Source organism: Pogonomyrmex barbatus, unplaced genomic scaffold, assembly GCF_055798465.1.
Source record: "Pogonomyrmex barbatus isolate J1 unplaced genomic scaffold, ASM5579846v1 scaffold13, whole genome shotgun sequence".
NCBI lineage: Eukaryota > Metazoa > Arthropoda > Insecta > Hymenoptera > Formicidae > Pogonomyrmex > Pogonomyrmex barbatus.
The window spans coordinates 1,494,384-1,520,383 of NW_028297109.1; the positions used below are offsets into that span (position 1 = coordinate 1,494,384).

At 35.0% G+C, this 26,000-nt stretch overlaps 4 protein-coding genes, 1 long non-coding RNA gene and 1 pseudogene across 12 annotated transcripts; 3 read left to right on the forward strand and 3 right to left on the reverse strand.

The window, feature by feature from the left end:
- Window positions 1-21: 21 nt before the first annotated feature.
- Window positions 22-4,675, forward strand: CycE (cyclin E). Of its 2 annotated transcripts, XM_011634434.3 has the most exons (3): window positions 22-1,763; window positions 2,218-2,827; window positions 2,995-4,675. In XM_011634434.3, the coding sequence occupies exons 1-3, from the start codon at window positions 1,750-1,752 to the stop codon at window positions 3,739-3,741; spliced, it is 1,371 nt and encodes a 456-aa protein (XP_011632736.1). In that variant the 5' UTR covers window positions 22-1,749; the 3' UTR covers window positions 3,742-4,675. The 2 variants fall into 2 exon arrangements, with proteins under 2 accessions (XP_011632736.1, XP_088928168.1); XM_089072042.1 differs by lacking the exon at window positions 22-1,763 and having other exon boundaries at window positions 2,150-2,827.
- A 552-nt stretch (window positions 4,676-5,227) lies between these two features.
- On the forward strand, window positions 5,228-13,804 carry tacc (transforming acidic coiled-coil protein). 4 transcript variants are annotated; one of them, XM_011634435.3, is made up of 7 exons: window positions 5,228-5,503; window positions 5,904-6,086; window positions 10,339-11,992; window positions 12,065-12,366; window positions 12,498-12,736; window positions 12,806-13,117; window positions 13,203-13,804. In XM_011634435.3, exons 2-7 carry the CDS (start codon window positions 5,982-5,984, stop codon window positions 13,396-13,398), a joined length of 2,808 nt encoding a protein of 935 aa, XP_011632737.2. In that variant the 5' UTR covers window positions 5,228-5,503; window positions 5,904-5,981; the 3' UTR covers window positions 13,399-13,804. The 4 variants fall into 4 exon arrangements, with proteins under 4 accessions (XP_011632737.2, XP_011632738.2, XP_011632740.2 ...); XM_011634436.3 differs by having other exon boundaries at window positions 5,228-5,499; XM_011634438.3 differs by lacking the exons at window positions 5,228-5,503; window positions 5,904-6,086 and adding exons at window positions 7,821-8,023; window positions 8,392-9,277.
- LOC148937543 (uncharacterized) lies at window positions 5,755-7,654 on the reverse strand. Its single transcript, XR_016138200.1, has 2 exons — window positions 6,853-7,654; window positions 5,755-6,637 (listed from the first exon to the last, which is right to left on the reverse strand). It is a non-coding gene; the product is annotated as an uncharacterized LOC148937543 (long non-coding RNA).
- On the reverse strand, window positions 13,415-16,827 carry mi (cyclin E-interacting protein minus). Of its 3 annotated transcripts, XM_089072040.1 has the most exons (6): window positions 16,582-16,822; window positions 16,355-16,497; window positions 15,217-15,960; window positions 14,861-15,136; window positions 14,258-14,786; window positions 13,415-14,160 (listed from the first exon to the last, which is right to left on the reverse strand). In XM_089072040.1, the coding sequence occupies exons 3-6, from the start codon at window positions 15,948-15,950 to the stop codon at window positions 13,936-13,938; spliced, it is 1,764 nt and encodes a 587-aa protein (XP_088928166.1). In that variant the 5' UTR covers window positions 15,951-15,960; window positions 16,355-16,497; window positions 16,582-16,822; the 3' UTR covers window positions 13,415-13,935. The 3 variants fall into 3 exon arrangements, with proteins under 3 accessions (XP_088928166.1, XP_088928167.1, XP_088928165.1); XM_089072041.1 differs by having other exon boundaries at window positions 14,405-14,786; window positions 16,355-16,827; XM_089072039.1 differs by having other exon boundaries at window positions 16,355-16,822.
- An 837-nt stretch (window positions 16,828-17,664) lies between these two features.
- On the reverse strand, window positions 17,665-20,135 carry LOC148937544 (uncharacterized; annotated as a pseudogene).
- Window positions 20,136-22,252: 2,117 nt separating this feature from the next.
- Window positions 22,253-25,614, forward strand: LOC105424292 (Translocase of outer membrane 40). Of its 2 annotated transcripts, none has more exons than XM_089072072.1 (6): window positions 22,253-22,641; window positions 22,982-23,112; window positions 23,208-23,461; window positions 23,561-23,722; window positions 23,804-23,953; window positions 24,038-25,614. In XM_089072072.1, exons 1-6 carry the CDS (start codon window positions 22,564-22,566, stop codon window positions 24,175-24,177), a joined length of 915 nt encoding a protein of 304 aa, XP_088928198.1. In that variant the 5' UTR covers window positions 22,253-22,563; the 3' UTR covers window positions 24,178-25,614. The 2 variants fall into 2 exon arrangements, with proteins under 2 accessions (XP_088928198.1, XP_011632744.1); XM_011634442.3 differs by having other exon boundaries at window positions 22,255-22,641; window positions 22,998-23,112.
- The last annotated feature ends 386 nt before the right edge of the window (window positions 25,615-26,000 follow it).

The window sequence follows — 26,000 nt, forward strand, 5'->3', positions numbered from 1 at the left end:
AATCTTAAAAAGATACGCCCAAAAGCATCGTGAAACAAAAGTTTTACAATTGATTCATTATGTATCTTTGACGTTACCGTTTTTAGAATTTGGAATATTTCATTGTTTTAACGTTCAATTGTTGTCGCAAACGTATCTAGTTGAAAATTTTGAATCCATTGTCGTGAATGATAAAATATTGATACATATATATATAATTATTGTTGCACGCGTGATGCGACAGATAATGTTGAGATTGATGATAAACCAATCGAAGCTAACACGAGTCGAGTAATAATGAGTATAATTCGCCGTATAAATGTCGACTTGTATCGATAATCTCAAGCACAATCTCGAAGCAACATCGCGACGAAAGAACGCGTAATTTATGTGGAGGCGGTGATGATGCGAGGAAATGATGCGACGGCTTGGCGCGACTCCTCGAGAGTAGTATAGCGATAGTGAATAAGAGTGCGGATCGTAAGAGGCTATTCGCTGTGGAAGTAGGAAAAGCCCGCGCGAACGAGGTTTACGCGCGCATATTTCCCGCGTGATCGACGATGGTCGACGATGGTCGACGATGGTTGACGACGGTCGACAGCCGCGAGCGCGGTACGATATGTACAGTCTGTCAATACGTGTGGCTGGACCGCGCGTGTGTGCGTAGGACGGATCAGCTGAGCGCCAGCTGTGCCGCGCGTCTCGGCCAATCGGCAACGCGGAGAGCGGCGCGGCGTGGCGCCCATAGCTCCGGCGTTCCCGCGAAACGCCAATTCACATCGCCAGGCGCGCCAGTTTGTTTCGCGCGGCAGAAACCCGTCCGCGTACTCGCGTACTTCCGAGTTCCGCGATCGTTCCGCGAGTGTGTGGTCACCGCGTTAGCTCGCGCGTTTCCCGTCCAGCCGAGGCCCACGGCTGCGAAGAGATTGGCAACGTGGAACGCGAGCAGGAAAGCAACGGCGCGTGAGCAACGCGTAGCTGCATGGCCTCGAGGCGGGCTTTCGCACATCTTCCGTTTACCGCGCGCGCGCGTAAACCTCTCGGTTCGACGCGGTCCAATCTTCGAGGCATCCAGGACATCGCACGGGACACGCATCTACCTGTCCGGACGTTGATCGCACTGCACTTTGAAGGATAACTCGCTTCGGACGAGCCAATCGAACGCGCGCGGTTCCTCGCGGAAGGACGCTGATCTCGGAGTCGCTTTTTGGAGGAGAGAAATATATCGGAATCCACTTGCCGAAGAAAGGGTAACCAAGAGTCCGAGTCGCGTAACGGTGTCACACGTCGAATGTGCCATGAAATTTTCCCAAATTTGCCCCTTTTTTGAGGTTATATACGGCATATAGAGGGCGTTACGGGGCGTACAGGGGTTGGTCGTCGTTTCGCGCGCTAGTCTCCCGCGCTTCCACATCCACGTTCCCTATTTTTCTTGGAATATTCTTTATTCGCTATCGATTCACGGCCCGTAAATAGTTCACGAGAGAGACAGATAAATTTTCCGATCAGAAAAATTGACACCGATTGAAAATTAGGAGTCGATACGTCGAATCAACGACGGTCAGGAGTACGTGCATTATGGCGATCAACGGCGTGTAGGCTTCGCGCGCTCCTCCGCTTTTCCTTTCTTTTTCTCAGGAAAATCATTACGCTCGGATCGTGAAAATTGAGCGGACGTTCGTTCCAAAGATCTCCGCCATCTAATACATTTGGAAAAAAATTATTCCGACGGCAAATATTTTCTGTACACGTTGGCAATCCCGCAGCAAGATGCCACAGAGCAGGTGAGTGATCCGATGTTCCATTTGGCGTTAAAATTCAGATATATTTCTCTTTTACAGTCTCTGAAACGTTTAGTTTACGATGAAATTCATTCGGCACTTATCGCGTGCTCAATTAAAAATATATTTTTTCCATCCATGTTCAAACTTTACGTCTATAACCTTTTTCTCTGGATAATTTCTTTCCTGGGACTTTGGCAGTTTTTCTTCAGCGATGTAATAATCTATTATCTCCTAGCTGTTTTAGGCATTGCTATTTGTGCATTGTGCATCTACAAAGTAGTGATACATAACTTGAAACATTTTTTCATGACTATCAAATTTTTAGCTAGAAACTATACCTTTGGAGTTTTTCAATATGTTTTGTATAAGCTTTCTCGCTTTATACAAATTGTTAGAGATAGATGATATCGGAGAATATGTTGCAGGGAAGAATAAATTTTTCTTGTATATTTAGTTTGCAGGAAAAAAAATCACAAACTTATTTGCAAGGAGGCAAGGCACAGTCTGTAAAACGTAAGAGACGTGCGACGGAACTCTCGGAAGATTCAGAAAACATATATCCACCTAGTAAAGTACCCGTACTGACTCATGTCTCCTATGTGGAATCCTGTCATACTACACATTCGGTAGACGCCACATGCACTCTCCAGCATCAAACGTCTCCATTAAAAGAACAGCAAGAGCCGGCAACATGGTCGGAATTACGAATTGCAACTTGCTTTTTAACACCTTCAACCTCCAACAGTACAGCTGTTAGACCTAGTCCATTACCGTCTCTTCCATGGGCCGATGGCTCCCAAGTATGGTCCATCATGTGTCTTGGAGATCAGAAAACACTAATTCAGAGGGATCCAGAAATGTTCCAAAGGCATCCAACATTACAGCCACGGATGAGAGCAATTTTATTGGATTGGTTGATTGAAGTCTGTGAAGTGTACAAATTACACAGAGAAACATATTATCTCGCTATGGACTATCTAGACAGATATTTGTCTATTCATCATGACGTACCTAAAAATCAATTGCAACTTATAGGAATAACTTGTCTTTTTATCGCTTCTAAGGTTTGTAAATTTTTTATTTCTTCTTTAGATTCATACCTACATAGGAGTTAAATAATCAAAAAACAAAATCTTTTTTTTTTTCTTTTCTTTTTAAATACATTTAATACACATAATACACATCTATTTTTAGAAAAAAAAAAATTTATAAGAAAAAAATATTTTTTCAGGTTGAAGAAATATATCCACCTAAAATCGCAGAGTTTGCATATGTCACTGATGGAGCTTGTACGGAAGAAGAAATTTTGGGAAAGGAGTTGATGATATTGAAAGGACTTGGATGGAATCTATCCCCGATAACTGCTCCAGGATGGCTCAATATTTACATGCAGATCGAATCAGGCGATTCATCTAGACCAAACGCTTTTATATATCCACAATATGGTGGATTACAATATTCTCAAGCAGCTCAACTATTAGATCTAGCAACTTTGGACGAAGGCTGTTTAAAGTTTCCATATAGTCACATAGCTGCAGCAGCAATTTACCATACTCAAGGAAGGGAATGCGCATTAAGAGTATCTCGACTATCATGGGACCAACTTGCTCCATGTGTCAAATGGATAACACCATTTGCTACCACTGTCGCAGAAGAGGAATCCCAGTCTCTTTTAAGATCTACGATCCCACCCGTGGAATCCAATTCTGGTTCCGGACTGAAGGCCACTGTACCTAACATTGTTGTGGACGAATCGCATCGCATACAAACTCATGTGGTTGATTTGGATATGTTGGAAAAAGCGCAGCAACGATTAGCTAGAGAAATTCCGAGCGGTTATATGAACGATTCGGACACAAATGTTGACTCTGACAGACAGAGTCCGAATGAGAGTGGCCTTTTAACGCCACCATCTAGTAATCAAAAAAATTCTCCGTTATCAACATGCCCTACACCACAGTTACATCCTTATACATAATTAAATATTTACAAACATTTCTCGTACATTACATATGGTAAATTATTATATTTACTTTCTAATCGTGTGAATTACATCACGATAGTTTTTTATAGAAGCATGAGATATACTTTATGGAAAAGGCAGATATGGAGAAATGCTGATAACATTGAATGTTATTGTACATAATCTTCTGATACTTCCTAATCGCATCCTTGGATAAGAACAATACTTTAGATATAACAATAAGATATTTAGTATGAGATATCAAACTTTTTCAAATAATAATTCATAACACATGTAGCACAATTAATTCACATCACTTATTTTATTACAGACAATTGAAAAAGTATCTTTATAAACCCGTGTTGTTTATAAATGCTTCTCAAAACACATTTATGATTTTAAATAGCAGTCATACATGACTGCTTTCTGTGATTATGTCCAAATAGTGAAATTTCACATTGTTATAAACAAATCAGATTTAACTTGTCTTTACTTTATGAGCATTATAAATATAAGAAAAAAATATTAGTGCCTGTGCAACACAAGTGTCTTTAAATAATTATTTCTATCTGTTTTTTGAAAGAAAGAGAGCATTGTGAATAGTATTCTTTTATATAGCTTTATTGTAATACAATGTATTACGATAGTGCATTACCTAGCTGGATGAATGCATTTTTATTATGTATATGTATATTATGAAATTCTATTATAAAAACAAAGTCTTTATATTCTCTTTATATTCTAAATGGAAAATGAATGGTGAGAGAGAAATGAATGAAAGAATCGAGTATGACTGCTAAATAAAACAAATAAAAAAAAAGACTAATAATCTTTAATAAATAAGCATTAAAACTTTGTGGTGAATTTGCACTGCCTGATATGTAGTAAGGCGGCGGTTTATATATATATATATTTGTATGAGTTTGACAATAAATATTTTGCAAACTTACAGCATTATAATAAGATTATTTTTTATTTTCAAATATATTATCAATTCATTTATAATGTAATCGATTCCATTTTGTATCATAGCGATGAATGACAAAATTGTAAGATAAAGAAAATTCAAGACTTCACATTTTAATCGCGCGTTTCAAGTGTGTTTAAACAACTTTTTGTACAAATGTAGCAATTATCTAATTGAACTAGTCAGTTTTTATATCATTGTATATTTTATTGTTTTATAGTCTTGTTTATTTTAAATAAGACTATATACTCCAAGAATAAGAAAGGAGAAAGAATTACGTGTGTAGCACACACAAACTGGCTACCGATCGATGTCAGTGCGACGCAGATGCGCAATTGGCGGGAATGATCCGCTGACTTGATTTCAAATTAAATCATGATCGATTAGTATCGATCGATGCGATACATTCGATAATACTGCTTTACCAATCGGAACGGAAACTCTCGAGTAGCGCCGCGGTGTCGCGCGCTTAAACGCAACGGCGCATTTTGATTGGCGGTTGCATTCGCATTCAAGTTGATCAAACGGCTCGCAGCCGTTAGTCAAACGATCGTGAATCGCACAACGAATTTGCTCGCTCGCTCGTGCGGTCGGTCGAACCGTGGTGTGTCGAACGTATGTTCATTAGGAATTTGCGTCGGTCGCGAGGTGTTTATCGGATTCCAATTTTTAATATCAGTGCTGGTGACAGAACGTTCCGAGTGATAGAGCTGTGAGAGTAAACACGCCTCTGCGTGGATTCCCATTGTTCACAAAGCAGACCTATACAGTGAGAGTGTCAAGTTTCGACGGTCTCGAGAGAGTGTGTGAGTAAGTTCTTGTCGAACTTTCTTTCTTGCATGGATTCATCGCAATATTCACAAAGAATTGATTTAAAAGAACGATGAGGAGAGAGATGAGAAAGGTTTCTTAATTCTACCAACGAAATTTGTAAAACATTGTCTTAATATTCGTGAAATTATGATTTTTTTCAAGTCTTATAAAAAATTAATTTTTACTTAAAAAAGGTGATAAAATCGATCTTCTTGATTGACCGAAAGAAATCTTAAAAATGATCCATATATTTACATATCTCATCTATATTGTATATCATTGAAAAAAATATATCGAACAAAACGTTTTAAAAATATTCCGATAATTCTATATACATATCTTTTCAAATTTATGTTTGATTAAAATTATCCGCATTATCTACGATATTTTGTACCAGGAGAAAGATCAAAATATATTTGACATATATCGAAGAGAAAGAAAAACAAAGAAAAAAAGAGAAAGGAAAAGCCCGAGAATGTCAAGTCCAAGAGGATCTGTTCGCGAAGGCACAAGAATTGTACTGAAAGAAATAACCGCGACTCTTCATAATTCTTCACCAATTCATCCTTCTCGAAGAAAGGTACTGTTAACAAACTTATCAAGTATCTTTTATCTTTTATTTTTTTTTTATTTGTAATATGCCGAGCTTAATTTCAAATAACAGAACAGAATGAAGAGAGCAATTTCTCGGCAAATTTGATCTTAGAAGCAATTTTTATCTTATTGAATTTATATATATGTATATATATATATATATATATATATATATGCTGCATCGTGCATTAAAAATAACGGCACACAGTCTGCGATATAAGCAATTCCGCATCTATATAAAAATTTAATAATCCTAAGATCGAGTTTGCCGAGTAATTGCTTTCTCCATGTTGCTTTCTTCTGTTTTGTTATTTAAAACTTAGCTTGGACAGATGGATTGTTTTAATATTTTTTTCCTTTTGCATGGAATTCATAATAAAATGATGGCCTTCTGAAAACAACGACGGCCAACAGCCTGCTCTTATCGTTTTCATGTTCTCTTTACATCCTCTCTTCTTCACGCTTCCTTCTCCGTTTATACGACAGACAGACCGGAGAATGTATTCCTATAAATAAACTCCGTATCTCCAGAAGTACCTTGAAACAAAAATAAGTTCACTTCCCGCGACGCGGGAACATTTCTTTAACGTGCAAGAAAAACGCGGATTTGTTCGAGCATAAGTTTTGAGCTTCAGTGTTAAATCTTCCGATGCTTTCTTACAGATATGCTTTCTTACAGAGATACAACGCTCTCTTCAAAAATAGCTGGAATATAATAGCTCGATAGAATTGACCTTTGAATTTGTGCTCACGATTTCTGAAAAGTTGTTGAGAATTGCCAAGAGTTGTAGATTCAAACGCAATCTTACAAGAGGAATAAGTGTAAATTGTCACAAATATTTCAGCCATTTCTTTATCAGAGTTAAATTTTTCCATTTTTTTCTGATAAACTTTCACATATGTCTCTGTACGGTATAGATCGATATATTTACAACGCAAAGCAATATTTTGTCTCGCCATGTATCTCTCTGCATCAGGATTATACATGAATGAACGTGATGTTATAATTATTTATCTATTCGCAAAACATATTAATGCAACATATATTACAGGTATTGATATCGACGTAAAAAGAAAGTATTTTCATTATTATTCAATTGTTTCAATGTTACTTCTATCGATGATATCCTTCGATGTTTCCTCTAGAATGATACTCCAGCTCCAATGGTCTCTCTCTTTCTCTCTCTTGATGATATTCGTCTTGATATTCGTCTTATCTCTCGACGCTCTATTACCAAGTATATTCCCATCGCTCCAGATAGCGCCACGCCGGCTCTCGCTCGACTCTTACGCGGCTCGATGGCTTCGAGTCCTGTTCCCACCACTTCCATAGTTGGTGATCTTTGCGGCATAATGTCCGTACGGCGTGTGCGCGGTTGGACGATACGGCTCGGTGCAGTTAGTATTAGTACGCATCATCGTGGCATGGTGGAGGCGATATTACTCGCAGTGCAATTTTTGTCAAAAGTCCAATCGATGTGCGACGACGACGTCGTGTGAAGCTTTCCTTGACGCCGAGGATTCCCATTTAGTTTGTAAAAGGTGAGGCAGCTTTCCCGCATAGTCTTATCCTTTCCCCAGTTCTCTTCCTCTTCGACGATTTCTCGCGCGTGCACATGCACGTACATGCGTCGTGTGCTACCGAGTGCGTCGATTTGACGATGACGGCGGTAGTGGTGGTGACGGATGTCTGTAGTGGTGGCGATGGATGTCTGGAGTATCGACTAGGAAACGTGCCGGGCTAATATTAGAATTTCAACGAGAGATATCTGCCGTTGACCTCCAGCCACGGACCCTAATTTTGGGTCCGCTCTTTCACGAAACATCTTCCTTTCTCCTCCCTGCAACAGTCGTCAGATAACAACGTCATCGCATCGTATACTCCAGTGCGCGACCCCGGAAATATGTCAGAACGTCAAATAGGTGTCGAGTTTTTCGATTGATTAGGAAAAATTTGAGTTGACATTTGTATATTGTTCCATCAATCACTCTTTTTTTTATCTATCGTTTCTATCTTACATTTTATTTTGCATTGTATTATTTATACTTCTTACCGTCACACTGTTTTCCTTACCTAATTTTTTCATTCTCGTTAATGGTTGCTCTCTTCTAACAGAAATATATATTCTAACAGAATATATATTCTTTCTTCTATTAATTCATTTTTTATGCAGATTATACAAATTTATTTTCCGCAATTTTAAATAAAATTCTATATTAAATTGTTATCATAAATATAATCATCTAATAAAGCTTGTGTATTGATTGACATGTTTTTTTTTATACCAAAGGTCAATATCCGACACAGTATAATATAAATGCGACAAAAATCGCATTAAATAAAGAAGTTATCTAAAGAGGTTTAGAAGCGTCGCTTATATCAGAGTGTAAAGTGGCGCGTTGAAATACGCGTCAAGAGCTACAGAAAGGGTTGCTTATCTTAGAGGGATGAGAGAGACACACCCCGAGACAGCGATGAAGCCACTGTCAGCGCGATCAAATGAGAATGAGTCATTCCATCGGTTGCATTGCAGCAAGCTCGATGATGTCAAGAGCGCGCCGAATAAGGATCGTAAAAGACTCACGAAAAGACTGTTTCATGTAGTAATTATACTTTGTCGTTTTATGGTGTAGAGAGAGAGAGAGAGAGAGAGTTGTGTGTATGCCTTAATGATGATCTTATTTTGAGATAAATAGATTTTGTGTCTTACTTTTGTGTCTCGTTTAGAGATATGATCCTCTATTCTCTTCCACTTGAAAACGAACGATACTAGTCGAAATATTTTTTTCAATTACCATATAATAATTAGTCATGTCAAACTTTATCAATGATTACAATAAAGTTTATATTATTCAAAGGAGAAAGCGAGATGCGCAAAAACATTGATTACGATTGAGAAATGAAATAGAAACGAGTCGAATACTACTATTATGTCAAAAGCACAAATAATGTTTGGCATAATGTAATTAATATTTATGTTAGTTTCAAACTTGTTCGTGCGCGATATTTCTTCGGTAGAAAATAATCATGTCAAGGATAAAAGCAAAGAAGAGGAGGTGAAACCATCTTACCGTGGGGTTCTTTAAACCCATGTGTAAATATGAGACCACGTTGTACGTTAGTGACAATCAAAAGTGGAAATTCTTTGATAAGTCATGGGAATTCTTCTTACAAAGGTAACTTTATGATGTCACGTCATAATAAAATAATGTAACGTTTTAATTAATATTTTTTCAAGTCTCAGTCGCGCTATGCGAGAAATATTACTGGTAGCGCAAATATCGAATTGGTTAATTATAGCATGAAATAAAATTGTTTGAAAATGTTATTTCTCCAGAGAATGTTCCTTTCTCTTTCATCGCACCATAAAACGGCATATAAAATGGCAATATCCTTCCTGCTTACCTTATAATTTACAGAGTATTTATATATATGAAAATAACTAAAGAGGTAATAATTGAATAAATATTAATTCTAGCACGTGTATTCAGCAATGAATTCACCATTACAATTTTTTCAGGGAAACATTCTTAGTCTTCCGATCTTGTTGTGAACTTCATGTTTTGTATTTAATTGTCACATTTTATTGTCGACATTATTATATACATAACAAATTAAATGTTCATGATTTGTAGCATCTCTGCTCGGTGTAGAGTAGTTGTAGGTACTTCCGTAACTGCCGTCGTCTTGCAAAAGCGAGCGGAACTGGCACAACTAAAGCCTTTCTCTCTCGATGTCTTATAATTAGCCTGAGCGAGGCGCAAAGTGATTGCGCAATTTCTTTTTACGAAAATTGCCAGATCTCGGACTGTCAGCTGACATTTAGTGACATAGTTGCAAAGTCGTCAGTGATCGTTGATATTTCGCAGATTATAGATCGATTGCGATTGACGTAACATGGATTATATCCATAAATTTCTACATCGTGTCACGATTCCAAAAACGTCTCCTTCGCCTACGTTGATGGTATATTGCGTCGTATATGCCTTCGAAGGCATTTCTATCTTTCGAGTTTTCCTTAGCGACTTAAAGACAAGAAAGTTTAAAAATCAGAAAAATAAAAAAAAAAAAATTTTTTTTTATAACGAGATGCTCGCAGATACAGGAAACATTTCTGCTGTATATTAAAGAATTGTCATAAATTGTCGACCATATATTCGATGGATGCTTCACTTCAAAGAAGGAAAAAGATATTGTGATTCTCAAGAGGAATCTTAATATGCTTTTCTATTTTCAGAACGGCACCGATAGTCCCGTGACAGTCCCGAAGACAGCAGAGCATGAAGTCAAGGTTCAATTTGCTCGCGAATTTGCCGATGTAGGATCGGTCACGGAGAATCTCTGCTTGGTCCCGGAGAGTCTTTCGTCGGCCAGTAGTTTCCACAGCCTCAGTAGCACTCTCAGCACCAAAAGCAGTAGCGGTATATGTCCCGATTCAACACCCGAAATTCCAGATGATGCGGACTCCGGAAACACATCATACGTAAACTCCAACATACCTGGTGTAGAAGATTTGATTCTCGCGTGCGCCGAAATTCATCTGGGAAGTGAACGTGATAGTCAGGATCTCAGTCAAGATCGAACCTTTGCGTCGGCCATAGATGAGCTACCACTTTCCACGAGCGATTGTTCCCTAAATGAAGATTTATCGGATAACACCGAAAATGAAACGCAATTGATAAAGACAGATTCTCAATTATATCAGACGTGCGTGCCTTTGAATCAAACACGTATTGTGGAACTGTCTAATAACGCAGCTTCCGTTCAAGATTCACAGTTCGTGATTTCATATCCTTTAGAAGAAGACATACCGCAAGTGAAAGAATCGAGCGATAAACATATTTTGTTTCAGGAAAGTGATAATATAGCGAATGAACTTGAAACGTGTAACATTGCGAATAACATTATAAAGGATTCACTGCCAACAAATAATGTGAATAATAATCAATTGAATGTAACAAGTATCATTTCGTCTGATAATTCAACTTTCAATATAATTGTGCGTAGTGAAAAACAAGCAATAAAAGACGATTGCATCACCGAAGTATTACCTCTAGAAGATCCACAATTGTGTCCTATCGAAATTTCTGTTCCGTCCATATCTTCGTTAGCGCAATATGCAGATATTTCGTTGCCCAATATATCCAGTATATCATCACCATTAGAAGATACTAATAATAAAACGAAAGAGACAAATGTACAGAATTTACAAGAACAAGAAATATCAACAGCATTGTCTTTCTCTGATGATTTCGATAAAAAATTGTGTACATTATCACAAACAATTGTAAATAATTCTGATCAAACAGATCAAACGGAGAAAAACGAAATTGTCAAGGAACAGGAATTATCACAATTAGATAATTTTATTGTATCAAATAAAGAAAATAACACAGAAATATTAAAGACCAGTATTATAGAACCAAAAACACCCGAAATTAAGGAACACTTGCAGACAAATATCGACGAAAAAAATTTAGAAATAAAAAATACCATAGTATTGAATGAAACGCAAAAATTATCTGAAGAAGAAATTATCACACGTAATAAGACCTGTATTACAGAAAAGCAATCAGAAACCGTAATTATAAAAAAAGAAGAAAATATTGTGGAAAATGCAACTGTAACGAGCGCTGTTAAAAAAGAGACGTCTTTCGAAGGAGATCTCAATCGTACACTTACTTTACAAGAAATAGATATAAATTTTGCAATAGATGAAGAGTACGAAGATTTCAAGCCCCAGCGTCAAAGTACTACGTTGTCATTAATTAACGAACAGCCGTGCTTTGAAGAAATAAAATCTACAGTAGAAAAAGTTACTAATGAGTTACTTAATCCTTCATCGGAGCTCACGGAAGAAACAGATCAGTTTGTCAGTGCAACAGTTGAAAGTAAGTAAATATTGTATTGAAAATTTTTAGTAATTATTAAAATTTATTAAACAAAAATTATTTTGTTTTCAGTTTTCCAAGATCCTTCTGTGTTTGATTTCTTGTTAGCACAAAGTAATTCAACACATACAGACCGTCTTAGAACAGAATCCTTGTATGTTAAATTTGATCCATTAGTATCAAGATCCAGCATGTTGCCTCAAGGAAATGTCCAACCAATAAATGAAGAAAAAAATGATAAAAACGAATCGTCACTTTCTGATGTTGGTACACCAAAACGTAATCCTGCCATAGCAGCTATAGACAGGCTGCTTTTTTATAGTCCGCTTCCCAATGCAACGGTGCAAAAGTTAGAGGAAGCTCAAGAAAAAAATGTAAGTAAAAATCTATGAACTATATTTCTAATTATTATTTATAATTATTATCTAATTATCATTTAATTAATATTCATCAATTTCTTACATCAATCTCGATCATATAAATATTAAGAACAAATTTTATTTAGGAGCAACCAGTAGAAGAGCCTAAATCTGATGCACCACTTATCGATCAAGTAGAGATGAGTAAAGAACTCGAACTTGTAAGAACGACGGTACTACAATTGGAGGAAGAATTAGAGAAACAGAAAAAAGAATACGACAAAAAGGAAGCAGAATTAGAAAGGCAAAAAGCAGTCTTTCAAGAAAAAATTAATAAATTACAGACACAAATATCGCAAGAAATAAAAACCAAAACCCAAATGACGTAGGTAACTTAACGAAAATAACGAGGTTTATTTAGAATGAATAAAATACAGAAATAATTGATTTATAGGGTTGTCGTGGAAGAATACGAAAAGTCGATTAGTAGATTACTCACAGAGCGAGAAAGGGATCGCACAAGCTTTGAACAAGACAAGGCAAAATTGCAAGAAGAACTGCAAACTGCGAATCGCCATCTAACTAATACGGAAGCGGCGTTTAACGACGTGCACCAGAAATATGAGAGACTTAAAGGAGTTGTGTCGGTGTATAAAAGTAACGAAGCTGTACTGAAAGAAAGTATCCAGGAGAATGTAGAAACCATAAAAACATTGGAAACGCGATATGATCAACTTAAGGAACACGCCATGGCTCAATTAGAAAAGTACGTATATTTAATGTATAGTATTACATGTTTATATGTATCGTATATTTTCGAAGAGATAAATATTAATATAATTATATTTTAGTGCTAATCTAGAATTAGACGCAATACGAAAGCAGAACGAGGCGGAAACAGTGAAGTTGCATGCGTTGATAAGGAAAGCAGAACTTAAGAGCAATTCGCTTGCTGAACTTGTGGAGCAAAAAACTAAAGAAAATAAAGAACTTGCGAAAATTCTAGATGAAGTTATCGCTAGGGTTGGTCATGGAAACTCGGAATGAAAATGAAATATGGCGATTATGGCGTGATTAGTCTTTATTTTTTTACTTGTCCTTCGCTGTCTTAAATACAAATGTATGTTAGATACAATTGATGTATGTATATGTGCATTAACTCGTAAAGTTATTGCAGGTTGCGTTTTACTTCAGGAGAACGCCTTTTATTATTTATAAGTTGTGAAATATAACTATTTTAAAGCTAATAAACTATGCTTATCAAAAAACACACTTTTATTTATATGATAAAAAAATGTTTAAATACCCTGTGTATTGTGTATACGTATGTGCGTGTATGCGCGTGCGCGCGCTCATATGGTACACATACAATCCTATTTTTTAATTTTAAACCTCATTACCGTGATATATTTTTTTTTTCTTATGTTATTAAATTATATAAAAGTCAGTATGTGTAAATACATGTCAACTAAAAGTATAAGCACCCATATATTTGGTCATTTTAACAACGCCTTGTTCGCTAAGATGCAAATCTTTTGTGTATGCAATTCTTCTGAATTTTACTAATTGTACTAATGAGTACTGTCAATCTATTGGCCTAGTATCGATAAGAAACAGTACATGATGCTTGGCCAGTTTCAACATGCGATCGCTTGTACTTCCAGGTTTCCGCGGAATATTCCTATTTTCAAGATCAGGCATAAATTTTTTAATTGTACGTGCTAAGTTTGCAGCATATTGTTTAAATTTCGGATGATTCATGCCAATGCCTTTGCTTCGTAAAGCTTCCGCGACTGCCCAAAGTAATTTCTGAAAATAAGCATGAGAAAATTTACATTATTATTTATTAAAATGTATAGTAAAGAGCGCGCGTGAAAGAGCAAAGTGCAAATTTAACAATATAAACCTTTTTATGAGTATCGCTTAGCTCGGTTTTTCCTTGATTAAAAGATGTATCGTTCTTCGAAAGAATACTGCTCGAAGAAAATCTATCCCATGCAATCTTCGAGGTATTCTTTAATTCATGCGTACAATCAAACGATAAACTTTTTACCCATTTCAATCGTGGTCCTTGCAATTCTTCCTCGCACTTTCTTTTTCTGCTTTCTTCTTTTAAAAGTGTTTGTTTCATATTTTCAAATTCGTTCTTTTTCGGTGTTGAAAATAAAACGCGTTTGATTTTTTGAGTATCTGTACTATTTGTGCCTAATAATTTGCTAGGACCTGCATGATCTGACGGAGGACTTTGAAATAACGCACGTTTCGAAGTTTCTAATTTGGATTTACATGGACTTGATTCATCTAACATTAATCTCCGAACCACCTTCTTTTTTGCTGAACTTCTTGGGCTTTTACCTCGAGGACTCTTCCCTCTTGGACTTTTACCTCGTAAACATTTACCTCTTGGACTTTTCCCTTTTTTATATGTAAGTTTTCTATATTTTATACAAAAAAGAATTAGAAAATTATTTTATACAAAATACTATAATATTTTTTATAGGATACATACTTAATTGGTATCATTAACTGCCTTTTATTAGAGAGACCCAATCCTTGCAAATTAGCGCTACAAAAAGTTCTTCGTCTTCTGGTTAAATGCGTCAATCTTTTGTCCGGACTTTGACCATTTCCGCGTTTTGCCAATAAACTTCGTTTTCTTGCACTTCCTGGTGGCTGCTTCGAAAACCATATATTACAAGTAGATTGTGTTTCAGCTCCTATATACCTTTCACATAATTTAACTGTCAAATTCTCAAATTCCTCTACAGTTTTGCTTCTGTTATAACTGAAATTTCAAAAATAATTTTAAGTATGTAGAATCACAGGCTTTGCAATAAATTAAAAATATGTCCTATATGAACTCACTGTATGCCATGGAACTTGTGATAATAAGCCTGAGGCCACATTAAAGTCTTAGCCTTTTTTTCATCAATTGTATGATAAAGAAGAGGAGACTGCTCATGAGATATATTTAAATTATCTATAATTGGTGCAATCTTGACTGTTTCTTTGATTGTATTAACTGAACTTTGTGTCTCCTTAGGAACAGTATGTTGTTTGTTCAAGTTATCATTACTGCTGTTATTTAGGCCAAGTTTTGTGCCTTCCGTACTATTAGCTGGCAAATTACAGACATCAAAAACATTTGTCAAATTTCTAGAAGTACCTTTTATACATTGATAAGAAGCATTCCTATCGCTAGCTTCTATAATCATCTGCTTGACATTTCCCATAGAATCTAAACTTCCATTAGTTAATGGGTATTCAATGTAGAACAATTGACGATTTTCATAAATATGTTGTAGAAAATCCGAGCAATCGCTTTGACACGTTGTATGTCTTGGCGGAGGTGGGACGCCACTTAAAAACTTATTAATTCTAGCCAACATGTAACTATCTGATTTTGCAATCAATTCAGCCTGAGTGAGTTCACGAGGGAGAATCATTGCCAATGTATTATCATCAGCTAATGTATTAACATTTTTATTATCTATATCACTTTCGGTATCACTATCAAACATTTCTGGACTAGAGACATTTGGAAATGTCTCTGCATTTTGTGTCGAGTTATCATATTGATTGGTAAAACAGCAATCCATATATGGTTTTCTAGAAATTCAAAAAATGTTGCAATCAACTTAATAGTATGAAATATCGTATCGGATTTTTTTGAAAAAATATTTATACATGGTTGAATGATTCTTGAATTGAATTAGTAATACATATACGTTTTCGTTATATTTCTCAAATTTTACTAATTCCAATTAAAAATTATAATACTCTGTGAAAATGTTTAAAAATATATCGAATTGCAATATAAATCGGAACGTGTAGCTGATAAAACTATCACTTTCGATGCATCATGTGCGATATATATATATATATATATATATATATATCATATGACACACACACACACACACACACACACACCATATGTACATATATATATATATATATAATGTTCACATCACTGTGTAAAATCGAGATATGCAATACGTACTTATGTTCCAATATTATGACAGTCGATGGAGTCAGTCAAAAGTTCCTTTTTAAATATGTCTGTTCTCTTCGTAGCATACAATATTTTAAAACTTCGTTCGATAATGCGTCGATTATGGGCTAGGTTCATCTATTTTTTCGAATCTGCATGAATCACGATACTATACTGTTACATGCTACTCGCTCATACACTAATATCCCACTTCAGGGCTGCATTCGGATCCTCACCTGGATGCTTTCTTTCTCTCTTTATCTCACTCTTGTATCTCTTTCACTCCAATGCAGCAAGTTCACTCGGGTGGAGAATCGGAACGCAGCCCTGTACTTTAGTAAACTTGACGAGATCGCAATAATGCACGCATGATTTTGTAACCTTAAGTACATTTTACATCGAAGTAAATACGAGCAACGTCATGAACGCAACAGCTGAGATTCCGACCAATAGGGCCCGAATTCATTCGCATACACTTGACCGGAAAAAAGATCCGGTTGAGGAATTACTATGGCTGCGTTCAGCAAAGAAAGCAGATCAGTGATTTCTTTATTATGATTGGTTTCTACACTTCCATTCAACGAAGATCTAAAGGCAAGGATCTATGTTAGTGTCGGTCCACAATAAGTATTTAATCTTTAAGTCGTAAGAACTTGACTAATCATAGTCGATTATTCTTTTCATATTCGATTATAATTGGTCAATTTCTTACGTCTTAAAGCTTAAATCACCTATTGTGGACCGACACTTAGTATCGGTCCACAATAAGTATTTAATCTTTAAGCCGTAAGAAATTGATCAATCATAGTCGATTATTCTTTTTATATTCGATTATAATTGGTCAATTTCTTACTTCTTAAAGCTTAAATCACCTATTGTGGACCGATACTAAGGGGATCCTAAAGTCTGTTCTATTTTATCGACCAAATCGATTAATTTTCCGGCATGCTAATTTCCTAATTACATTTGTAGATTTAAAAATTCTTTTCCACAATTAAAATATACGTAATACAATTAAAATATACCTCTATAAGTCATACCGGTCGACTTTATACTGAGAACGAAAAAAATTTAAGAAATTTCGATCTTTTTTACCGACTCTTAGTCCAATATGAAATCAAGAGCTGTCGACAATATTTGCGAATATTTGCGAATATAAAAATTTGATAACCTATTTATACAAAATGAGACCGGTAGGAAGTGCGAATTACATGCAGGAACAATGTAGAGTTTTTACGATTAGGCTTGAAAACGTGATATAAAAGATTAGTGTGCCTGAAAATTTGTTCATATGTGTATTATGTGTGTACAGAAATGTATGATGAGTATATGTATACATAAATATATCTATGTATGTAGATAACATGTGTAAACGTTTTCATCGTTTTCGCTCGTTAGTTTAGCATCCCCTTAAATCGTTTGTATTTTGTTTGAAGAATTTTGAAGTGCAATTGAAAAGATTTGTGAGTCATTCAGTCAATTGTAATTAATTATTTTTTTTTCACTATGGATTTGGCTGGATTAATTAGCCGGAGATAAATGATAAAACAATGATTTTGTATGGAGTCGTTTGTATTTTGTATGAAGAATTATGAAGTGTCATTAAAAACGTTTGTGAGTCATCCAGATAATTGTAATTAAATATTTAAAAATCATGTAATTGACCGAAATATAGATTTTAGTCTAGTTTCGCCAAACGCCATCGGTAGTCCCTCTAATATTTCGAAACTTCTGGTTCTTTTCAACTATATTCAATTTCATTCATAACAATAATGAATGAAATTGAATATAATTGAATATAAGATAAGGCTCCCGATAAAAGAATATAAGAATAATGTATAATGAGAGCACAGCGCAGTACAAAGAGCGCGTAAAATTTAATAATAATCAATGTAACATAATCAAAGTAACATAAAGCGGACGTTTCGGCTGATCTTTCAGCCTTCCTCAGCACAAGAGATAAAAATACAAATAAATCTACTTAGACGGTGAACGAATCGCAAATTCATAATCAATGTAGCAGCAAACATCGAAATTCATAACGCCGATCGTCTCTCAAAATACGATGCATCTTCAAGAACAGTTATAGTAGTTGTTAGGATGACCTGCTCGATTACATGGTCGAAAGTTGAGAAATCCCAGATTGTACAGAGCATGATGTTATGATGCATTTATACGCCTGTAAATGACGTGGCGTAGTTCATATACGAGACGATGTGAGAGAATGCGCAGATATATAAAAAAATTTTTTAAAATAACTTCCACATAAATTTAGAGCCGACGACGCGAATAGAAAATTCACATTCGGGCGCAACGGGACTTAGGCGGTCAGATAAATGAAGCGGTCGCAATACCGTGACACAAGTAATTGTTGTCAACCGAGATAGCAAGATTCGAACGCAAACAATTTCGGAAAGGCTGACAAAAACGGTCGAAAGATAATAATATATTTATGGAAATAGATTAATATACATAATAAAAATGATAAAAACGAAAACAACCGAGAGCAAAATTTGGTTATGAGTGCATTGTTGCACTAAAATTAGATCAAAATAAAGTCGTTGCAGATAAAATACATGTATCCACAATAGGAAAATAAAGGAGTAATAAGTTAAAAAAATATATAAAGAGTGTGAAACATAAAACATGTAAAACACAAAACCGTATGAAAATAAAAATAAAAATAAAATAACGTCAAATCAAATTTTGGAGAGCTTTTCTATTGCAGTCACATATACTTCCGGGAGGCACTCAGTATCAGTCTGCAAATTGATACTGTTCTTTTATCTTTTAATGTGTAAAATTTCAGAGATTAGTCGTTTGTGTCTCTCTTGTGTCTCTCAAATGTAGCTCTCCGTCTAAAATCTCAACATTCTCTCAATTGAAATCGTGGTTGTATGCTAGCCTGTGATCAGTGATCACGGAGTGATTATTCGTATTCTTCCGAATATGGTTCTTGTGTTCAGAGATCCTAGTATGTAATTGTCTTTTAGTCTGTCCTACGTATGACGCGTCACAATTATCGCAATTGATTTTATAGACAACATTAATGTGAATAGATGGAGCACGAGAATCTTTGTGAACTTTAATAAAATTATTCAATTTATTGAGACTGCGATATGCTAGTTTGACATTTAAGTCTTTAGTAATGTTCTTAAATTGTTCCGAAATTGCAGGAGCGTACGGTATGGTAAAGAACGAAACTCTCTCCAGTTCTTCAAAATGCTCAGTGTTGTCAGAATTGGAATTGATCTTATGGAAAAGCAACTTAAGACCTTCGTGTCCTGAAATACGGACCTGAAATACGAAATCTAGTGGATAGCCATTGTCCAGTAAAATCTCAACCACAAAATTTAAGTTTTTCCGGTAGAAAGTCGGGTGTGATAATAAAATAACTCTATCAATTAAGCCAATGGCTGTGCCTCTTTTTTGGCATAGAAGGTGGTTAGAGAGGAAATGTAAATATCTCCCCGAGAACGTTGATTTATGGTATCAGTCGAAAGTCAACTGATTATCGGCTAAGATTATGGTAACGTCTAGGAAATTGAGCCTATGTCTCACATCGATTTCCATTGTGAATTGTAAACGAGGGTGGAAGGAATTAAAAATGTTCAAAATATGATTGAGAAGATCAGAGGGAGCTGCCAAAGCAATGTCATCCACATACCTAACGAAAAATGGAGGGGTGAAAGATAAGGATTTGAGAACTTTAGTTTCCAAGTCTTGCAGTACTATGTCTGCAATGATGGGTGAGAGGGGGGATCCCATGAGCGTGCCAAATGTCTGTTGATAAAATACTCCGTTGAAGGTGAAATAAGTAGAGTTTAATATGAATCTGACTATCGTGATAAATTCGAATTTGAAAATGGAACAATTATCAGAAATGTAATCCCATCTAGCAGAGACACTTTCAATGGCCAACGCAATTGGCACATTGGTAAACAGCGAAATGACATCTAAAGCCAGCAGCACACGATGCTTTTTTTCCTGCTGGTTTGCTAGCTGAATTTGCGTGCTTGCTGAGCTCTTATCTTTGATTGGTATATTCTTTTAGATTTAAAAAAATATACCAATCGAAGACAAGAGCTCAACAAACACGCGAATCCAGCTAGCAAACCAGCAGAAAAAAAAGCATTGTGTGCCGCTGGCTTAAGGAAACCAAAGAAGAGTCATTGTCAATGTGTATGTCAGAAAGTCTTTTGACCAATTTGAAATTATTATTGATGTAGCTATGTGTAACAGGAAAGTTTTTGAGCATGATGCAATGGATGAAAGTGACTAAATTATACAAAGGGCTGTTAAGGGAAAAAACAATGAGTCGAAAAGGACAATTGGATTTACGGATCTTAGGAAGTTTGTAAGCTCTCGGTAAAATCTCATCGCTATACAGTAAATGTCTGTAGATAGAGGCTGAAATGAACTTGGAATCCTTCCACCTCTTTAATAAATCTCGCAGGCAAGAAGTGAACTTTTTTGTTGTTTGTCTTTTTTAACGACAGAATAAGTGTTATTATCATTTAAAAGTTCTTCAATTTTTCTGAAATACACATCTTTGTCCAAAGCTACAGTAATGTTTCCCTTATCCGCACGGGTGACAATGAGATTGTTGTTATGTTGTAAGAAATTTCTAGTAGTAGAAACGAGATCTTTTAAGTGTGTGTTAACTTCACATTTAGGGATCGAATAATTAGGTAGATTGTTAATAATGATAACTGGCGGTTTCTAATGGTCATTTGTGATATAGGGAGTTTCATAAGGTTGCTCTCGATATTTTTTATGAATCTGTGGTCAGTTTTTCCCTATTATTAATAGGAAAACTAAAATTGTCATCCAATTGTAAGAGACTCTGTATGTTAGTGAATGCACAGGAATGGAGGACAGGTTGACAAACCATTTTTTATTAATGTATAACAATGGATGCTGTTCATTCTGCTTGAACGTGTGTGGATCGATCACGATCTCCGAGTCAAGATTCTGTGCGTTTATTGGAAAAATTAATGGTTTAAAATAAAAACGACATCCTCCAGCAAAGGAGTATGGGTGAATGGAGTGACTGTAGAAGTAATGGATCGGTTTTTGTTGGTCATTCTTTTTAAACTCTATGTTTCAATAATGAATGAGTTTTGCCGAATTTTTCGGACAGGATAAACATATTTCTTGTAATATTGTGTATTCTTTTTTACACAATACAGCCTACAGTCATTTTTTTTTTAAATCATGTTATTATCTGTCTGCCTTTTGGATTTTGCAAAACTCTTGTGGAAATTTACTTTTGTGGAAAGTTGTAAACTCATGTGGAATCGAACAATTATAGACCTTGTTTTAAAACAAAATTTATAATTATGCAATTTCATAAAAATTTAAAAAACCGCTCTAATGCAGAGCGATTGAAACGCATGCGCATGTGATCACAGCGCATGCCCATGTCGATACATTTCGTTGGTACGTACGATCAAGAGCTTACTACAAATGCTTGAAGCATTTTTTGATTGGTGAATTAGTAAAATTCTTTGTTTTGATTGGACAATCAAATGCTTCGAAGCATTTAGTAGTGTTACATTGATCGTAACTGGTACGATAGGTTTTCTAACCCTGAATAACGCAAACTTTAACGATTCGCGGGACAGAGCGACACTTTTTTGCCAGATTCTTTCATTTTGTGCAAAAACGCGTCGAATAAGCCTATTTTTATCAAAATCGGAGGTGGGCACCTAAACTAAACATTTATCCAAAATTATACGAATGCTCTTTTTATTTCCTTGATCGATTTTCTTCGCATCGGTGATAGATAATCGTTTATTACATCGTTTATTACATTTATGATCTATTTCCAATTTAAATAATTCTAGCAGATATTTCTGTATTGGTATCCCTGCGCCATATAACTCGCGTGTCGAGCATATTCGTAGAAGAGTTTCTGGTTACCATTTTACAAATGGCGACCTACGGTAAGACACGCTGCGCTATATAACCCGAGAGACCAAGTCCGGCTCATATTTATCGCGTAAAGAAACGTTGAAGTGATCGGCACGGCGCGTCCGGTCGAAAAAGTGATCGAAAAGAGATCCTCGACGGGTAACAGATTTAACAATCTTGTGCTAACAAATCCGTAATAATGGGAAACGTGATGGCCACCTCCGCACCTCCTCCACCACCACCTCCTTCGCCACCGGGTCCTGGATTAATGCCGAATTTAGGGAAACCGGATCCGTCCACGGATGTCTATGCGTCTGCTGAAACATCAGCCCAGATTGAGAATCCGGGCACCATCGAGGATTTGCACAAGAAGTGTAAAGGTACTTCGTCAAAACGCACGTCACGAGTCACGGATGCTTCTTGTGCTCTTTTTGAATCGATTCTCGCGTTTTTTCATTTTATCACAGAAAATTTTTTGCTAGATTATTTCCTTGATAATGAATCATTAATATGTGATTTTTCCTTCTTGGATAGCTTTCCTTCTTAGATAGTTTGGTCTTGGTATATTTATTATGTTTTATTATAATTTATGTTTTTTTATATCTATATTTTTTAAGCCATTTGCTTGTTTTGCTATTTTGTTAATAAGTTTCTAGCTATTTTGTTAATAAATTATAATTCTTATATTATAATTTATATTATATAAAAATTGATTTTTAGCTTTTATATTTTTCAGATATATTTCCTATAAATTTTGAAGGAGCCAAATTGGTAGTCAATAAAGGATTGAGCAATCATTTTCACATTTCACATACTATTAACATGAGTTCTGTAGTACAATCTGGTTACAGGTAAATTAGTATACCTGAAAATATCTGCTTTTATAATTTTACAATTTGTTTTTATAACAATTTGTTTGTAAACCTATATTATTTTTTTTTTTTAGATTTGGTGCGACTTATGTTGGTACGAAGCAAATTTCACCTACAGAAGCATATCCTGTATTATTAGGTGATATTGATCCAAGTGGAAATCTTAATGCCAATATTCTTCATCAGCTTGGTTCAAGGCTCAAAGGAAAATTAGCAGCACAAGTGCAAAGAAGTAAATTTACTGCTGTACAAATGACTGCTGATTATCGAGGAGATGCTTATACTTGTTCACTAACCCTAGGCAATCCAGATATTCTTAATTGTTCTGGTAAGATGATATAAAAATATAAAAAATTACTTACATTTGTGTGTATGTATGTATGTGTAAAACATGTATTAATTATGTTTATTCATAAATATGTTTCAGGTGTTCTCGTTTTACATTATCTTCAAAGTTTGACACCATCGCTTGCATTGGGTGGTGAACTCGCATATCAACGTGGACCTGGCTTACCAGGAGGACAAATTGCATTATTATCTGTTGCAGGAAGATATACAAATGGTGATTCTACATTCAGTGGTAGCATTAGTAAGTAATTATTATTTTTTTTTCTTTTTTTCAATAAACTTGTATGATTTCTTTGTTTTTTAAATATAATTTCTCTCCAAGGTCCATCCGCTTGCCACCTTTGTTTCCATCAAAAAGCTAGTCAACAGTTACAAGTGGGTGTAGAGTTAGAAATAAATGCGCGAATGCAGGAATCGACAGCAACAATCGCTTATCAAGTTGATTTACCTAAAGCAGATTTAGTGTTTAAAGGTTTGTCTTCAAGATATTATCTTGATGAGAAATGTTATAATTTTATTTGATTTTTTAATCTATTTGTTTCATCGTATATTGCAGGTAGTGTAGATACAACTTGGACGGTAGGAGCAGTCTTAGAAAAAAGATTACAACCATTGCCATTCTCATTCGCGCTTAGTGGTATGATCAATCACAGCAAGCAACAGTTTAGATTAGGTTGTGGCTTAATCATCGGTTAAAAATGATGTGGTTATGCAATTTGCAAATCCAGAGGGAATCGAGGACTACGCTTTACGCGTGCAGTCAGACAGTCATGTAATATTAGGATTTACAATGCCATATCGATTCTTTGCTGACTTTAATAATCTGGGCGTATTATTTTGTTAAAAATACAACTCATGTGTTAAATAATCTTGTTAATTTAATTAAAAGATCTATGGACTTCCGGACCGGATTTCTCGTTTTAATACACACTATCTACGGCTTTTTTTATTTCTACTTATAATGATATATTCATTGTGTAACGTTTTTTTTTTTTAATAGATGTTTTTTCCATAATAAAATTATGAAAAAATTAGATTTTTTTCGCGAACGGAATATTGTGACACTGTATTTAGCATGATAAAATTAATGTTTGATTTTTTATATCATCATTTTAAAAGCAGGTGAAAACAAATATATTAATTTTTTATTGTCGGATATTAAAACTAACAATCAAGTTACAAACTATAAGTGAAATTTATTTGCATAATTAAAACTAAAATTTTAAAGAATAATTGTTTAAATTGTAGTTTATTATATTTATTTTATTAATAATGTAATTATGAATATCCCAAAATCAAAAATATAACAATATATTACTGAGTAGAAATATTGAATTAAATTTGCTGTGTAAATTTGCTGTTTTCAGAATGATATATTGATCAGTTTCCTCGGATTTTCTGTGTATAACGATAATAGATAAAATATGTACATGATTTTAGTCTTAATCTCTCATCATATGTAACTTTAGCATTTATTTGAATATAATAATATTCTTTGTTACAAATGCAATGCATTTATCATATAAATCATGTAAAGACAATTCTATATTTTATATATTATTTATATATATAAATTACTGAATGTGTTCATTAATTGATTTGATACATGACACATGTTGAAAATTTACAATTTATAGAACGCAAATAGTTTATGAACATCCGTGTTCATGTATTTAAAGTTTTAATCCATTAACTATTGTTGAAAAAAAACTATTGTAAATATGTCACATATGCAATACGACAAAATGTTAAGTGCCACAATTAAAACAATATATAATGATTAAAAGGTAATACATCCGTTTTATATTAATAAAATCATGCACAGATGTATCGCGAATTATGAGCGAGCGTGTAATATTCGTAAAATGGTAGTAAAATTTGCTACAACACATTCTCGCGTTAGCTATTTTTGTGGATGATATAAAACTTTTTCGACAAAGAATTTGTTTAAAAAGAAGAGTATAAAGTATGGGAGGTGGTGAACAATTTTCATGCGGCATGAAGATGTGGCAGCACGTGCGGAGAGATCCACGTTTCCTTATTCTTTAATCTGTTTGTACACGATTTTATTGTAAGTACGACAGAATAAAGTTGTATACTGTACTGTTGAATAAAACCAGTGTTGGCAAAATATCCCTTGCTATTCTCTAGAGATAAAAAAGAATATTTTTCTATAAATGTGTAACGCGTGTTTTCTTGCTTGAATAAATCGAGTTCTTGAGGTCAGAACATGCAGCTGCGAGTTCACTTCCCGGAGAAAACAATAAGCAATTAGCGCCCGGATCATTAAAAGCTCATAGCGAACCGTACGATGTGCGTGTGAAACATAAACGGTCAAACTCGGCAAGCAAATCGAAGCTAGTTCGCAAATGTATCCATGTTTTTAACCATAAATACATATGTTAATATACTATTCTACATTTTCTCTACTTGTAAGAGTAAATATTTTGAGATGTTGATATTGTGATAAGATTAAGAGAAAGAATATAAATTTATATGCAACTTGTTTTCCATAAATG

Bases quoted from the DNA above. Each gene is read 5' to 3' on its own strand.
- CycE (XM_089072042.1), top strand. From the start codon at position 2,165: ATGATATCGGAGAATATGTTGCAGGGAAGAATAAATTTTTCTTGTATA. The intron at 2,828-2,994 runs GTTTGTAAATTT...ATATTTTTTCAG, and splicing joins GTCTTTTTATCGCTTCTAAG to GTTGAAGAAATATATCCACC.
- tacc (XM_011634435.3), top strand. From the start codon at position 5,982: ATGTCAAGTCCAAGAGGATCTGTTCGCGAAGGCACAAGAATTGTACTG. The intron at 11,993-12,064 runs GTAAGTAAATAT...TTTTGTTTTCAG, and splicing joins TGTCAGTGCAACAGTTGAAA to TTTTCCAAGATCCTTCTGTG. The intron at 12,737-12,805 runs GTAGGTAACTTA...ATTGATTTATAG, and splicing joins AAAACCAAAACCCAAATGAC to GGTTGTCGTGGAAGAATACG.
- LOC105424292 (XM_011634442.3), top strand. From the start codon at position 22,461: ATGGGAAACGTGATGGCCACCTCCGCACCTCCTCCACCACCACCTCCT. The intron at 22,642-22,997 runs GTACTTCGTCAA...TATATTTTTCAG, and splicing joins TTTGCACAAGAAGTGTAAAG to ATATATTTCCTATAAATTTT. The intron at 23,954-24,037 runs GTTTGTCTTCAA...CGTATATTGCAG, and splicing joins AGCAGATTTAGTGTTTAAAG to GTAGTGTAGATACAACTTGG.
- mi (XM_089072040.1), bottom strand. From the start codon at position 15,950: ATGGATTGCTGTTTTACCAATCAATATGATAACTCGACACAAAATGCA. The intron at 15,137-15,216 runs GTGAGTTCATAT...TTGAAATTTCAG, and splicing joins CACAAGTTCCATGGCATACA to TTATAACAGAAGCAAAACTG. The intron at 14,161-14,257 runs GTTTATATTGTT...GCTTATTTTCAG, and splicing joins TAAGCGATACTCATAAAAAG to AAATTACTTTGGGCAGTCGC.